This window comes from Mesocricetus auratus, unplaced genomic scaffold (assembly GCF_017639785.1).
Source record: "Mesocricetus auratus isolate SY011 unplaced genomic scaffold, BCM_Maur_2.0 Super-Scaffold_100008, whole genome shotgun sequence".
NCBI lineage: Eukaryota > Metazoa > Chordata > Mammalia > Rodentia > Cricetidae > Mesocricetus > Mesocricetus auratus.
The window spans coordinates 34,040,390-34,057,087 of NW_024429192.1; the positions used below are offsets into that span (position 1 = coordinate 34,040,390).

The 16,698-nt window shown below is 37.8% G+C and overlaps 1 protein-coding gene and 1 pseudogene across 1 annotated transcript; both read left to right on the plus strand.

The window, feature by feature from the left end:
• Window positions 1–3,404: 3,404 nt before the first annotated feature.
• LOC121141770 lies at window positions 3,405–4,380 on the plus strand (annotated as a pseudogene).
• Window positions 4,381–13,007: 8,627 nt separating this feature from the next.
• On the plus strand, window positions 13,008–13,940 carry LOC101843775 (olfactory receptor 5AC1-like). Its single transcript, XM_005076744.2, has one exon. It carries the CDS (start codon window positions 13,017–13,019, stop codon window positions 13,938–13,940), a length of 924 nt encoding a protein of 307 aa, XP_005076801.1. The 5' UTR covers window positions 13,008–13,016.
• Window positions 13,941–16,698: the final 2,758 nt, after the last annotated feature.

Sequence of the window (16,698 nt, forward strand, 5' to 3'; positions counted from 1 at the left end):
ACACAGCTGACCCGAACTAGTGGGAACTCATGTTCTCTGGACCCACAGCTAGGGAGCCTGCACAGGACTGACCTAAGCCCCTGCATGTAGGTGACAGTTGTGTAGTTTGGCCTGGCTGAGGGCCCCTAGCAGTGGGATCAGAACCTGTCCCTGGTGCATGAGCTGGCATTTTAGAACTTATACCTGGGATGCCTTGATGCAGTGGGGGGAGCTTAATCATGCCTCAACTTGATATGCCACGGAAGGCCTGCTTCTTTCTAAATAGAGGAGGAGTGTATTGGAAAGGGGGTGTGGATGGGGAGTGAGAGAGAAAATGGGAAAAGAGGAGGGAAGGGAAATTGTGGTTGGTATGTAAAATAAATGGAAAAATTAATAAAAAAATGTCGGGGAAAACGAAACAAACATTTGTTGCAAGTTTCAAGTGTTTTGTTTGTTCTGATATCATACAATCAGAACAAAGCACAAACAAAAACAACAAACCCCAAGTTCACTGTATGAGCCACTACTCTGCCTATTAGCTGCTATTCAGGATGTTTGTGAGCTCAGTATGAAGGCACGCAGTTTAATGTTGGGGTCTAGCTGCTGTGTGGACATTTCCTGTACGTGAGTTTAGTGCTGGAGAGTTAACATTGTCTATAGCCACCTTGTTCAGGAGCATTGTGCTCAGTTATATATCAGCATTTTTGTAAACTAGCCATTTCCTCGGGATTTCCACAGTTATAAGCAGCCACTGGTGATTTTACTGATAAATAATGAGAAACATTAACTGGAAAAATGAATAAGAAGGTAGCCACTAGGGTAAAAGTTAACAACTGAACTGTTGCTTATACCTGCCGGGAGAGGGAAAACCAGATGGGAACAAATACAGAGACCCAGTGACGGCATTACTGAAAGAGTGAGATTTTGGAACACTGAGCCCTAAATGAGAGGTCTCCATCAAATCTCTCCTTTAGAGTTCAGAGAGCCCCATGGAACAGGAGGCAGAAAGAATGTAAGAGCCAGAGGGCGTGGAAATAAGAAAACAAGGCCCTTTCAACCAACATGAGCCAGACTCACATGAACTGGATACTCAAGCAGCATCGAAAGAGCCCGCTCAGGTCTGCACCAGGTCCTCTGTGTATTTGTTTTTGCTTCCAGTTAGTGTTTTTATGAGATTCTGGAGTTTGCAAAGAATGTGCCTTCTCTTGGGCTCTTTTCCTTCTGTTTGTTTTGTCTGAGTTTGATGTGATATGTTTTCTTTTATCTTCTCATATTTTATTTTGTTATATTTAAAAACGAATGAATGAAAACCTAGCCACTAAATAAAGGTTAACAACTGAACTGTCACTTACACCTGCTAGGAGAGGGGAAATCAGTTTTCTCCAGTAGAATGACACTGGGTATATCTGTTAGTATTCAGGAATCTGTACTGGCCTGTCCTTGGGGTTCTGACAGGATTCACCCTCAGCTGCAGCCACTAAGAGCACCACCTGTGCACATTCACTGTGTTCCCTTTTAACAGGTCTCTGCCTACCTCACATCCCTCTCTCTCCTTTCTCTCTCTCTCTGTGTCTGTTTCCCTTCCTCTCCCCCTCCCTCTCCATGTCCACCTCTCCCCCTTTTTCCTCTCCCATCTCTCCTGTCTCCCTTTCCCCTTTTTATGATCCCTTTCCGTAATAAAATACCCCTCTGCTTGAACCCTGTCAAATGGTGATTTTTCTCTCACATGCCACTTTTCTTAAATTACAACAGTAACCACTACTTCAGAATACGTTCAGGAGTAGTTGACTAACATATAAGGGACTCCATAGTGTGTGTGTGTGTGTGTGTGTGTGTGTGTGTGTGTGTGTGCGCGTGCTCGCGCACGTGCTTTATTTGGTTACAGTTTGATTTTTTCTTTTTGGGTATGACTTTATTTATTGGTTTGAAGGCTCTTGTGTTGTTGTTTTGTTTGTTATTTGAGAAAGGATTTATAGTTGGGTGTGTAGAAAAGGGGAGATGATCTTGAATGACTTGGAGGAGGGGGAAATATGATATAATATATTTAAAATTGTTTTAAATAATAAGGCACTTCCTGCATAGTCTAGCAACCTGAGCTTGACCCTCAGGACCCTTGGGTGAAAGACCTAACTACTGAGAGTTGTCTTCTGAGCTCTACATGTACACAGTGGCAAGTACACGCTCACCTTATGCACGTATTTATGTACATGCAAATAAATACATGTCATTAAAATTTTAAATATTTGCAATTTAATAGATAAATAGAATTAAGCTGGCCTAAAGTGTTGCACATCACTTTATTAATATCTCTTTTAACACCTCTAAATGATACTTTTGTTAATTACATTACATGTAGTGTAATACTCAATAATTTTATGTTTAAAAACATTTAAATGTAACAAAACAGTTGTACACTTCAGCCCTGTGATTGCATTGTTGTTTCTATCTATTTTTGTAGAAGGTTCCCATGCAAAATTCAGGGAGACTTAATCTGGTATACAAAACTGGCAATGTGAAGATAGCAAGTTAAAATTTGCCATTTATTAATAAACATAAATTCTCTCTCTCTCTCTCTCTCTCTCTCTCTCTCTCTCTCTCTCTCTCTCTCTTGCGTGCGTGCTTGTGTATGTGTGTGTGTATGTTGGGCCCTTCCCCCATAACCAATCTGTGACTAGGAGATTATCTAGCAAATACTTCTTATTTCCCTCCTTTTGATAAGGCCTGAACTCAAGTTCCTGTTACCTGCCCATTCTTATTGCCGGAGGGGCCTTGGAACTTGAACTTCTGACCTTGGTAGCTTTCCACCATGCCTGCTCACTGGTATATAAAGCTTCCTTCCTTTTTAATAAATGGCATTTTCCTTGCACGATTGACCCACTGTCTTGTCTTTATTTAAATTCTCTGGCCCCTTGCCCAAATCCATGAGAAGTGTTGTAGTACATTCCCCCCCTCTCTATCTCTCTCTCTATATATATATGTTCATATCCTCAGAAAATATATGTTTGAGTATTCACAGTCACATTTGTATGTCTTACATTTAGAATGAAGCCATACATAGAGGGTGCATTCTAAAGGTAAAACAAGTATGTTTTTCCTAAAACAAGTATGTTTCTCCATTTAAAAGGAAATGCTACACAACAGTTAAAAAGAAAGGATGCTTTTTAATCTACTCCCTATTAATAATTTATCATTTTATGTCAAAAATACCAACAAGCATATTACATGTTTTATTCAAATACCAGATACATGGCATTTTTATGATTTAAATCTATATATCACAAGCAAGATATTTAGGTCTGTATGTAAAAACTATTTTTTGTGTGTTTGGTCTTAAGAATAATTTCTAGCCCCAGAGTCTGGGAGTCAAAGCCGGCTGTCAACCCAGTCCTGTCCCGCGCTCGTCTGCCTTTTCTCTTTCTTTCAACATGACAGAAGCTGCTGTGTCCTTCACCAAGGACTTCTTAGCAGGTGGAGTGGCTGCGGCCATCTCCAAAATGGCGGTGGCATCCATCGAGCGGGTCAAGCTGCTGCTGCAGGTGCAGCATGCCAGCAAGCAAATCACGGCAGATAAGCAATACAAGGGCATTATAAACTGCGTGGTTCGTATCCCCAAGGAACAAGGAGTCCTGTCCTTCTGGCGTGGTAACCTGGCCAATGTCATCAGATACTTCCCCACCCAGGCTCTCAACTTTGCCTTCAAAGACAAATACAAGCAGATCTTTTTGGGTGGTGTGGACAAGAGGACCCAGTTTTGGCGCTGCTTTGCAGGAAACCTGGCATCAGGTGGTGCCGCTGGGGCCACATCCTTGTGCTTTGTGTATCCTCTTGATTTTGCCGGTACCTGTCTAGCAGCTGATGTGGGCAAAGCTGGAGCTGAAAGGGAATTCAAAAGCGTTGGTGACTGGTTAAGATCTACAAATCTGATGGGATTAGGGGCCTGTACCAAAGCTTTAATGTGTCAGTACAGGGCATTATCATCTACCCAGCTACCTACCTTAGTACCTATGACACTGCAAAGGGGATGCTTCCAGATCCCAAGAATACCGGTATCTTTATCAGCTGGATCCCAAGAATACCGGTATCTTTATCAGCTGGATGATTGCACAGTCCGTCACTGCTGTTCCCTTTGACACGGTTCGTTGTCGTATGATGATGTAGTCTGGACACAAAGGAACTGATATCATGTATACAGGCACAACTGACTGCTGGAGGAAGATTGCTCGTGATGAAGGAAGCAAAGCTTTTTTCAAGGGTGCATGGTCCAACGTTCTCAGGGGCATGGGTGGTGCCTTTGTGCTTGTCTTGTACGATGAGATCAAGAAGTACACATAATTATGTCTTAGGTGTCTCCCCAAGACCTGGAATGTTGTATAATACACCATATATTGAACATTCTGGACAGATTCTTTGGGATTGTCTGTTTTATCAATGGCAACTATTCACCAGTTGAAAAAGCGGGAAGCAATAATATTCATCTGACCAGTTTTCTCTTAAAGCCATTTCCATAGTGACAATAATGATGGGACTCAATTATATTTTTATTTCAGTCACTCCTGATAATAAAAATTGAAGAAATAAAAATATCTAAGACAAAAAAGAATAATTTCTCTAGGTATTCCAAGGTAAACATGTAAACCTAAGGAGCTGCTGCAGTGTGGGAAAGAAAGATCTTAAGGGAGGCAGGGAAAGACAAAACAGGTAGTATGAAGGAGAATGGAGAACAACAGGGAGAGATCTGGTTAGGGAAGGACTTGGGAGTAGGGTAGGGGAGATAAGGAGATGGGGAAGAGATAACTAATATTAAAGATGTTTGAAAAGCTAAGTGGTAACCTATTTTATAAGCACACAGACATACACAATATGTTCCTGATCATATATCCATGGGTAAAGTCAAGATAGAGGACCTTTGCTGTGTTTCAGGATGGAGAAAGGGATAGATGATATGCTTAAGGATTCTGCTCTTTCTGATCAGAGCTATCAGAAACTATGAGAGCATTCAGAAGGAGACACAGAAACAGGTGTGAGAGCAGTAGTGACTTCAGTTGTTTGGCATTTTGTCAAGATGATCCTGGCCCTAGATATGGAGAACATCCACAGAGAAAGTTGGAAGATACACACAGACTTCAAAATTTTACTTTAACGTACCAAGGAGATGGCAGACACTTATGAAAACTTGAGAATTAGATGATTTCAACAGAGAGGTAAAAAGCAATAGCTCATACATGCTTTAGGAATTCAGAGGAGTTAATCATTAAAGATAACACTCAAGGTCATCTAAAATATATTTTAGTTAACTAAGTTCAGCCATTACACATTGTAAATGAAAAGGATAACAGTTTACATGATAACTATATGCAACTCACTCTTGACAACTAGAAAAAAATGAGAATAAGCTGGGTAGATTATGATGACAGAGAGGCAATGGGGAAGTTAAGATTGGAGCCATTGAATTTGTATTTAGACATTTGATTTTGGTAAATGGTCCACATTTCAGATCAGATGAATATGTTTCTGGGACACAGCATCTTGAAGAGACAAAAGAGAAAAGAAGTGGTATATCCCCTAAAGAATACAAAGAGGAGTACTGAATTCAGGATTTGCCTACCCTGTTACTCTACATTATGTAAAATCTGTTTTTTTCCTTTTCTTGGGCTGTGACTACCTTAAGAGATAATTTTCTTAGCAATCTTTTATTCTATTTAGAAAGTGGAGGATAATTCTCCATCTTGTCAGAAATATAAACCACAGCACTGTCTGATACCACCCACAAGGCACAGAATGGCAAAAAACTTATGCGTAGTAGAAGAGGATCCATGTTATAACATTAGCAATGTAAACTGATATGTTTAAAAAGTAAATATTTCCTTAATTCTTTGAGAATTTAATGTAAGGTATTTATTATTTTACTATAAAATTAGCAAAAGAAAATTTTTATTAACAATACCAAATGCTACACATTGTTTTGTCTCTTGAGAAGGCTCTCAACTATAAAAACGGTCACATCATTGACCCAGGTATCTCTCTTCTGCAGTGGGACATTAGAGAAGGCTATCTAAGGGAAAGAAAGATATTCACAGTTGTTAGAAAGCAACATATAAGGAAATTAAAATGCACCAGCAAGAGTAAATATTCCATAGGCCTCATCAGGCATTGCTGAGCATGATAGTGTACACCTGCAGTCCCAGAGCATGGGAGGCACAAGTAGAAGGCTCTCCATGAGTTCCGGCCCAGCCTGGTCTATAAGGTAGGTGCCAATGTCAGCCAGGGCTACATACTGAGATCCTGTCTTCACAAAGAGTATGCCTGGAGAGAACCAGTTCCCTGGGGAAAAGACCACCAGTCACAGACATGATTAAATTAATTAATGTAGCAAGGTTATTCCATGGAATCCTTCAAAGATTAGTATTTTTATTAATGTCTCAATGGCATGCTTGTTTACTGTTGTGGAAATGTAAATTTTCTGACTTTCTGAGGACCATGCAGCTATCCAACATTATTTTAGAAGGTAGGTGGGCCCACAAGGTGGCTCAGCAGGTAAAGGTACCACCAAGCCTGACAACCTCAACTCTATCCCTGCGACCAACTCCTCAGACCTCCATACACGTGCACACTCTCTGTCTCTGTCTCTCTCTCTCTGATGCATGTGCACATTCATATACCAAAAAAGGGGCTAATAACAGCTGTGTGCTTCTGGATCAACCTCAGCAATTGTAACATTCATGTGACTTCATGTGACTTCTTTGAATGGCAGTTTAGCATTATCAATCACAGTTTTAAAGGCATAAATGTTAAAGACAGTTGCATTTTATTTCTACCTTTGGGGGCCCACCATCCAGCTCCCAAATAAAATACACAGAAACTTATTCTAACTTATGAATGCCTGGCCTTAGGTTGGCTTGTTTCTAGACAGCTTTTCTAACTTAAATTATCCCATTTCTCTTTAACTACACTTTGCCACTGACTTTTTAACCTCTTTCTTATTCTATATGTCTTTTTTTCTTCTTATTCTGTGGTTGGCTGTGCGGCTGGCCTCTACTGCTTCCCTCTCTTCGCTAGATTTCTCCTCCTGTTTATTCACTTTCTGCCAGCCCTGCCTATTTCTCTCTCCTGCCTTGCTATTAACCTTTCAGCTTTTTTTTTTGGTTTTACTAGACAGGGTTTCTCTGTATTGTTTTCGAGGCTGTCGGTCCAGCCTGGCCTTGAACTCACAAAGATCCGCCTGCCTCTGCCTCCCAAGTGCTGGGATTAAAGGCGTGCGCCACCACCGCCCGGCCCTTTCAGCTTTTGATTAGACCACTCAGGTATTTTAGGAAGGCAAAGTAACACAGATTTACAGAGTTAAATGCAACATAAAAGAATGCAACACATCTTTGCATCATTAAGCAAATGTTCCACAGCATAAACAAATGTAACACATCTTAAACTAATATTCTACAATAGATGCTTCTCAACTTACAATGGGAGTTATGTCTCTGGAAGTCCCACATAAATTGAGACTACCCTACGACAGGTGCCTTTGTACCACCACAGAGTAGCAACTCTGTTGGGCCCCAGCCTGCAAGGATTTCTGTGCTTTGCTTGTCAACTGATAACCACAGGTGCATCCTGCTCTCTAGTCCTGGCTTACAGTCCCGGCCTTTCCCACCTGACATCAATATCTAGCATTAGGAAAACATGAGCTGGGGTTTCTCCACTGTGCTGTAAGTCTGTATATAAGGCTGCTCACTTCTTACCACACACACACACACACACACACACACACACACACACACACACACACACACACTCCTGGCAATAAAGGCAGCAGATAAATTCTTTTAGCACAAATGGTTGGACGTCTTGTCTTTCATTTCCTGATACCTCGGACTTGCTTGTGGCATGGGTGTCACACAATATAGCACACTGGGTCTATAGATAGGTTTGCATCCTTGTTCTGTGGCTGATGCCAGCTGCTGCTGCCCAGCACGCCTGAAGAGTACCACACCACACACCACTAATCCCCACTAATCTAGGAAAAGTCCAAGATTCAAAATTGAAATTACAGCTTCATTTGAATGCATTTCATGTTTGCATCATGGTAAAGGAGAAATCATTAAGTGAAATTATCATAGGTTCTGGACCAACCTGTGTATGCAAACTCTAATAATTCCCTGCAAATTAGGGTACAAAAGTAATTCCTTCTGTGAACAAAGGTGAATTGTATTAAAACATATTAAAAGGTACATTAATAAGTTGTCCACTGATGTTCATAAGTTGTCCTCTGACTACCAACATGGAGCCACCCTGAGGAGGGCACATTGGAGGATAGAGAGAACTTTCTGTTTGCCCTAATATTAGTTGCTTGTATTCTATTTTGTCAGTGTTACTTCATGTGGTTCAAACACTGTTGTGTGTTGTATTTTGGCATGACTTCCGTCTGGCTTCTGCTCTGGATGAGTGTCTTTGAAGGAGCTTAGTAACTAGGATAGGGGAGAGAAGAATCCATGAGTGACAGAGGACTCTGCTTCAGGGCTCAACCCTACCTCTGCTTGTTCTGTGTCCCTGAACAGTCCCTTCTCATCTCCTGGGAGTCCTCTATCTACCCTGGGCCTGTCAGTCTACAGCTATCTCAGTCCTCCTGGTCCCCAGTGCTTAATCCCATGTAACATATTTTAATCATATTCATTTCTACTCCTAACTCCTCCCAATTCCATACCCATGTTCTAACCCCTGCAACTTTGTATCCTTTCAAGTATTTTAATAATTCATGGACTCTAAACTGTGTAGTCCATATACTTAAGGTGGGACCATCTACTAGACTCTAGTAGTTGGAGGGTGGTCAATCTACTAGGAATCACATACTTAAAGAAAGCTGACTCTCTAGGGAATTATGTATATGTCTGGGAAGTAGAAATTATTGCAATGATTCTGAGGTGAATTATGATGATAGAAAGATCTGGGTATAAAACAATTCAAGCCAAGATGGATTGGCCAATATTGAAACAGCAGAGTTAATTTTAGAGTATGTCCAGTATGTGTTCCTTCTTCATAGCTTGCATATCTATTTGCTTAGTGACCCTGTTTCTGGTCTCAGAATACTGGAAGTTCATCAGTGTTGGAAGGAAAAATATGGAAATATGTTCAGCTGATTTGCATGTGCTTTTTCTGAAGTATCTTTGGGACTTCCAAGTGATTATCAAATTAATTAGGTAGTTGTGACTCAGAGGAATGAAAATAAACTTATTCTAAGTTTTGGCTCAGTGATATTTTTTATGAATCAGTCTCCCTTGTGAACTCTGAGGACACAATACATTTTTCTTTATGTAACTAGTTATGTGTATGATGTGATGATTTGCTCTCAATGCCCAATGGAACAACTTTGATTTTATCCTGATGGGAATGCCTTGGGAACTTAGAATTTGAAGATGATTTAAAGAATCTGTTTGAAATAGAAGAAAAGATGGTAAATCTCTTTATTTTGGAGTTTCTAGGGGAAGTCTGGCTTCCAGATAGTAGGACTTTCCCCCATATATTTAACATAAGCTCCAGAAAATGAGCATTTTTCAACTTGTCCAGTATTTCACAGGAATTGGGTGAGAAATCAAACTTTCAGATTATTGTTTATTGCACCTTTGTGATTTATACAAAATGTTTTCATAAGGAATTAAAAATTTCTAGAAGATTTTTATAAAAGTCAGCAGCTGAAATAGAGACAACACATGCAAATGACAGTGTAAAAATGCATATCACTTGGGATTGTACTGCATCAGTAACACCATTGCTGATAATGTTCCCACTGATTCAGAAAATGAAGGGAAAAATCGAGTAGTGATGACAAAAATTCAGTGTATTCAAAGGATACTTTACAGTGTGAAAAGTTTTCTTAATTGAGGATGATTATGCTAAAATCTCACTTATTCATAATATTTCTAAATGAGAAATTCTGTCTTAGATGGTGTGGTTGAGTGAAATAAGATTTCTTCAAACTCATAGAATCATAAGAAAGCTACAGAAAGCAACAGCCTCAGACTCTGCTTGTCTCCAAATGTATCATGTAACTGTTAAGTTAAATAATAATTATTACCTTATTATTTTAACTGTTAAGTTAAAATTATTAGTTCTAAGCTAAAGTACACATTGCTATATCTGGGGAGACTTGAAATAATTGTATCTGGCCAAATATCTTTGGGTAGAATTTTTATCTTATATTTTGTCCTGTTGTATACTTAGTACTCTGCATGTATTTAAAACTAAAAATTTTAAAATGTTTATTTATTTTTTGTGAAATAGCATAATAGCTCAAAAATCATCCCTTGTGATTACATTCAATTATTAAATGAAACATGTATTTATTTTAAAGACCTATGTAAGCAAATTTCTGGACCAATTAGCACACATGCATGTTTTGATATTTGGATATAGGACAACAATTTTATGCTTTCATTTTCATATAAAACTTTTTGAAGTTCTTCTAGAAATGACAAAATGTCAAAATATCCTCTTATTCATACAATTTTAAAAATTTATAAATTTTATATTCTAAGCAGATGCACGCAGGGCTCACACAAGGAACATCTTAATAAGAACATGATTGAAATAGAAAGATATCCAAAAATCTTTCTCCTATTATCCCTTCATATACAATCATAGGTACATTTTGAATTTTACAAATTCATATCTCTTTGCAATGTTGAAAATTTCTTAACCTATAATATGTAAAAGAATATGACAGTTTCCTGAAGGTTATTTCTATATTTTATTTAATTTTGTGTGTAAAAATTTAAATCATTACAAAAGAGTCCCTTAAAAAGACAGTAATAAGACTCATTATTCTGACATTTATAAACTATTAACATGTTTGAGACAATTTTTCACCCTCTACTTAATACAAGCATATTGATATGAACACATACATATAGATACAATTTTGTGTAAAATATCAATTATGTGAATCTGTTCTTATGAAACTTCTAGTTGACATATCCTTCTTCCCTACCTTTCCTTCTCTCATCTAAGCCTCGACTCACATACCATAAAAGTCAGTATTATAAATTTATTGTATTTTATCCATATTTTTGAAGTTAAAAGGATATTTAAAAATCATAGCTTCCCTTTCAGACATGATCCCCCCTTTAAAAAGCCCAACAAAAAGGGAACACAGACGATAAATATAGTTGAAGCATGACTGTATCTTTAAAATAGTTTGGCTTTTAGTATATATCACAGATAACTTGAACACTGTCCCTATTGTTTTGTTTTCATTCTGAATTGTCACCTTCTTCAGGTACCTGTTTTCAGAAAGGGACCCTAAGTGACATTTTTCTTTACCTTTATTCTTTACCTGCTCAGTGCTCACTGGCAGACTACCAGAGCAGGGTTTATGAGTTAGGAAGTTATACATGTGCTATTGAGTTTTCATTTGCAGAATCATGAACTTTGATAGAAGCAGGAGGGACACCACCTGTGGCCCAAGCCTTCTGTGTTCCCTACAAGGGCTTCAAGGTTGCTCAAGCTAAATTCTACCGTGTATTGTCATTTCTCATGTTGAATCAGCAACAGAGAGTCAATATCCAGTATGTGTTATACGACTGCCTGGCTCACTTCAGAGTTATTTCTCTATGGGTGTTGAAAACATTGTCCCCATCATCTTACTGGTCTCTAACCAGAACACTTTAGTTCACTTTCCCAAATTGAGTTGAATTTAAAAGACTTAGTGGTGTTTGCTCTATGTAATGCTGTAAGAAGGTAGTATATTTTAGTAGAATGAACATAAAAATCAGGGATTTGGCTCTAAAATTTATCAACAGTGTGATTTAAGAGTTTAGGGACAGTGAGATATCTCTGAAAAGATCATAGCTTATTTGGCTATAGGTCAATCATAGAAAATTTTTACTTCTGTATGTTTTGAACTTCTGAGATAATATTCATGGAGGTAATTTTTAATACAATTGATAATAGCTCTTTTTTGTGGCTGATTTTGAATATACCATGATATACAGCCTGTTTCTTTCCTTTGTTCCTTTACCAGAAATTAATTGCATATTCTTTGCATATCTGTTTTTATAATATGGTGCTTTGATTTCTAAAGTATAACTAAAAGAATGGTAGATTGACTTGTGAATGTATTTTATTCAAATAAGTTGAATTTCATAAAGTTGTTTCCCAAAGGCTGTTGCAATTATTATTCCACAAGTAATATAGGAAAGCATGAATTTCCTCACCTTAGTGTTCAGTGAGCACCTTGATGTATTTTATTTATGCTAATTAAATATATGAGGAGGTGTGCATATGTTCATTATCTGTTGAGTATATGCATAGTATACAGTAGGAATTTCATTCTATTTCCAGATGTATATCTTATAGTGATAACATAATCTACACAGACAGTTATACTTTCCTACTGTTTGAAGACACATATTTGCTTATATTTTATTGCCTTCATGTTAGAACCTGAGATCTCTTATAATTCCTTACCCACTTCTCTAATTACAATATCTGAGTATCTAGATTAATAAATCTTTAAACTACAGTTCAATATCAACTAAGATAGGTTCAACTAATCTTACTGTTTATACTCTTGATATAGCATCTGTTTTATTCAAATGTGTTTTAAAAAGTTATGTAGTTCTAAATACTGAAAACACATACAGTGTTTATAAGGTTTAAAGTATTTCCACAGCTGGGCGGTGGCAGCTCACACTTTTAATCCCAGCATTGGGAGACAAAGTCAAGCAGATCTCTTAGTTCAAGGCCAGCCTGGCTTATAGAGTGAGTTCCAGAACAACCAGGGTGGTTACACAGAGAACCCCCTCCCCAAGAAAAATCTAAAAGAACTTCTACTAAATGCACATATTACTTTAGGTGTGTTATTATTTAAACAATTTTTTGTTATGCAGAATTTCCAATGTGTATTAAAGTAGACAAAGACCAATTTTTTTGAAGTCCTGGCATGAGAAACATCCATTTGGAATACACTAGTGACAAGGATATCATCAAATTTATATTTGTTATAACTGTATTTACTGATTATTTCATTTTAGTGACTGCCAAGGTCAAACATGATAGAAGAAAACCACACTCTGGTCACTGAGTTTATTCTCACGGGACTCACAGATCATCCCACACTAAAGATTGCCCTGTTCCTACTGTTCCTCATCATCTACCTCATCACCATGGTGGGAAATCTTGGACTTATTGCTCTCATCTGGAAGGACCCTCACCTTCACACCCCTATGTATTTATTTCTCAGCAGTTTAGCCTTTGCTGACTCATGTACTTCATCCTCCGTGACTCCCAAAATGCTTATCAACTTTTTATCTAAAAACCATGAGATATCCCTTGTTGAATGCTTTGCTCAATTTTATTTTATGGGCTCCAGTGCGACCACAGAATGCTTTCTCCTGTCTGTGATGGCCTATGACCGATATGTGGCCATATGCAATCCCTTGCTTTATCCAGTGCTGATGTCGAATAGACTTTGTACTCAGTTTATAGCTGTGACATATTTACTTGGTGCTCTGCACCTGGCAATTCATGTGGGTTTGTTACTTAGGCTGGCTTTCTGCAGATCCAACATCATACAATATTACTATTGTGAAATTTTACAACTTTTCAATGTTTCTTGCATTGATCCTTCAATTAACATGTTTGTGCTTTTAGTCTTTTCAATTTCTATACAAGCCTTCACCTTTGTAACCATCATGGTCTCATATATCCGTGTACTCTTTGCCATCCTGAAAAAGAAGTCTGAGAAGGGCAGAAGCAAAGCCTTGTCCACCTGCAGTGCCCACCTGCTCTCTGTCTCCTTGTTCTATGGAACTCTTTTTCTCATCTATGTTTGTCCTGGGTCTGGACCAGTGGGAGACAAAGAGAAGATGCTTTCTTTATTTTACACAGTAATAATTCCTTTGCTCAATCCATTTGTTTACAGCCTGAGGAACAAAGAGGTTATAGGTGCCTTAAGAAGAGTACTAAAGAAATAATACTTGCACAAAAGTTCAGACATTTACCCTTCACATTATATGAAAAATAAGATGACAACATCAACAGAAAAGAAACAGGTCCTAAGTACCGACCAGAAACCTGCCATTTCACTGGAGAGTCAGTACCCTCTGCTGGGGACATCCAGCTTTGAATTTTGTGTCTGATGCCCTGTTGGTTTCTTTCATATGGTCAGGGAAGTTGTGGTAGCACAACTCAAGAGACCTTGTCTAGAAATAATATCTCTATTTTACTTGAGTTTTTAGCTTTTCAGATTAACTATTTTCACTGGCTTTTCCACATTTGCGGTTGTGAATTTGTAGTTTTACTAAGACATCCTGAGACACATTCGCTGAGTCACAACTCTAATTGTTGTTGCCAGATACAATTAGCAATTTGCAGGAATGAGTAGTTTACCCCTCTGAACCTGGAAGTTAATAAGGCTTTTGAACCTTTACCACACTAAACAACATTGTTAGATTGATAAAAATAAAACTGTTTCACGATGGAATCCATTCCAGAGAAAAAATGTACTATTGAATAAGTGTTAAAGAAAAGTGGAATTGAGTGTAAAAATGGTATTGATGGATGTAGCTATAAGTTAAAATTTTCAGCAACAAAATGGGTCAAGTCTATATTTAGAGCTCAGAATACTATCTTATCAGCAATAGTGAATATGTGTTCAATAACTTACAAAATTTAGTGCAGTGAAAAGCAATTCCATAGAGCTTCCTGGTGTTTATGTCATCATTGCTCTCAAGTTTAGTAAGAGTTGGGAAGTGGATTCTATGAGATTGTCTGGCACCTGAAATAATAGAACTGCAAAGTTGTACCAATGAATTCTCAACTATAGATAGATAATGATTGCAGGTATGTATTAGATGTAAATTAATTGATGATAATACAATTGTATATTTTAGTTTATGTGAGTATTATTTTGTAGACATATGATTCATTCTTTTAAAAAACAATTATATTCTTCAAGTATGCTTATTTTTGGAAATAATTATATCAAAAGAATTAACTTTAAATTGTTGGACAGCTGACAACTATGCCTTGTTCTACTAGTTGGAAGCAGCTTATTTTTTGCCATGTCATTGGTTTCAACAACATTATTGACAGTTTCCTATAAAGATGTAGCTGTATGATATCTTTAAAAATCATGGCTATATGTTGTATTTTATAACTCTACCCTGTTGAATATGTACATTATTAGCAACAAAGTTAACTTGTGCATCTCTTGCTAAAATAAATACCCTTATTTTCTCTGTGTCAATAGTTCTTTAAAAATATCCCACATAACTAAATTCATTGTCTTTTTTTGCTTTTTTTTAAAACAATGTTTCTCTGTGTAACTTTGAAGCCTGTCCTGGTACTTGCTCTGTAGACCAAGCTGAGTCTCGAACTTACAGAGATCCACCTGCCTATGTCTTCTGAGTGATGGTATTAAAGGCATGTGCCACCACTGTTGGCTAAATTCATTGTATTTTAACAATTATTTGCAGCCAGACATGGTAGCACATGAGTTGAATTCTAGGACTCAGGAGGCAGAGACAGGCAGCTCTCTGAGTTCAAGTCCAGCCTGGTCTGCAGAGTAATGTTTCAGGACAGCCAGGACTATGCTTTTGTGAAAAACTAAAAGAAAAATTATTTGTATGTGTAGGTAATTTTAACAAGTTTAATTCTTTTGAAAACTTTGTAATCTGTTTCCTAACCTTTTTCTCAAATGTGACATAACGTAATTTAACTGGAGTACCTACTTAAAATCTATGTTATCAAAATCTCTCTTTCCTTCTCCCTTTCTCTGTTTTTTGAGACACTGTTTCTCTATGTAGCCCAGGCTGTCCTGGAGCTACCTCTGCAGACCAGGCTTGCCTCGCACTCATAGATCTGACTGTCTCTGCCTCCCAGGTGCTAGGATTAAAGATGTGTGCCACCAGCCACCCAGCTCAAAATATCTTTCACTATCCCTAAAATTATATAAATAACCTCAGTTCTCAGGAGCACTTGTTGCTCTTGCAGAGGACTGGGGTTCAGCTCTCTCCATCCACTTTACAGCTCACAACATGCTGTAGCTCCAGTTTCTGGGAGATCACAGACCTTCTTCCCACCAGCGACAAACCTGCACATGGTACACGTACATGTGTGTAAATACTCATCCAACACTCCCATTAGTACCAAACATGGACATGGTTCACATACATGCATGTAGGTAAATACTCATCTGCACTCCCATCAGCACTAAGCATGAACATGGTGCACACTCCTAACAGTATGAAACATGCACATGGTGCCTATGTATACACACAGGTAAATATTCATCCACACACAAAAAGGTAATTGTTTAAAAATTTACAAATATAATTATGTCAGAATTATTTTAAGAGAAATATTCAGATATGATATTGCTTCAAAGAGAAAGCCTTAGTCCTTCACCTGTAATATTGGCTTGACTTGTGGTTGGGGCTATTGATCATGGCAAATTGTGGGGGTTAGATGATAGATTCAAACCTTGCTATAGGTAGATATTGTATAGGCACAAAAGCTGAAAGGGCATTGAGTGAATTAATTATACTGCAGTGTATAATAAACAAATTGGAGAATTATCTATCATAAGTGAAATGTTATCCAGGTTGATACTATGATAACTGAGAAATAAACATTCCAGAAAAATAATGCAGTATTTATGTCCTTGTGTATTCTCACACACAGTGAATGGGAGAGAGCCCACTGGCCATCTTTTTAACTCTAAATTTAGTT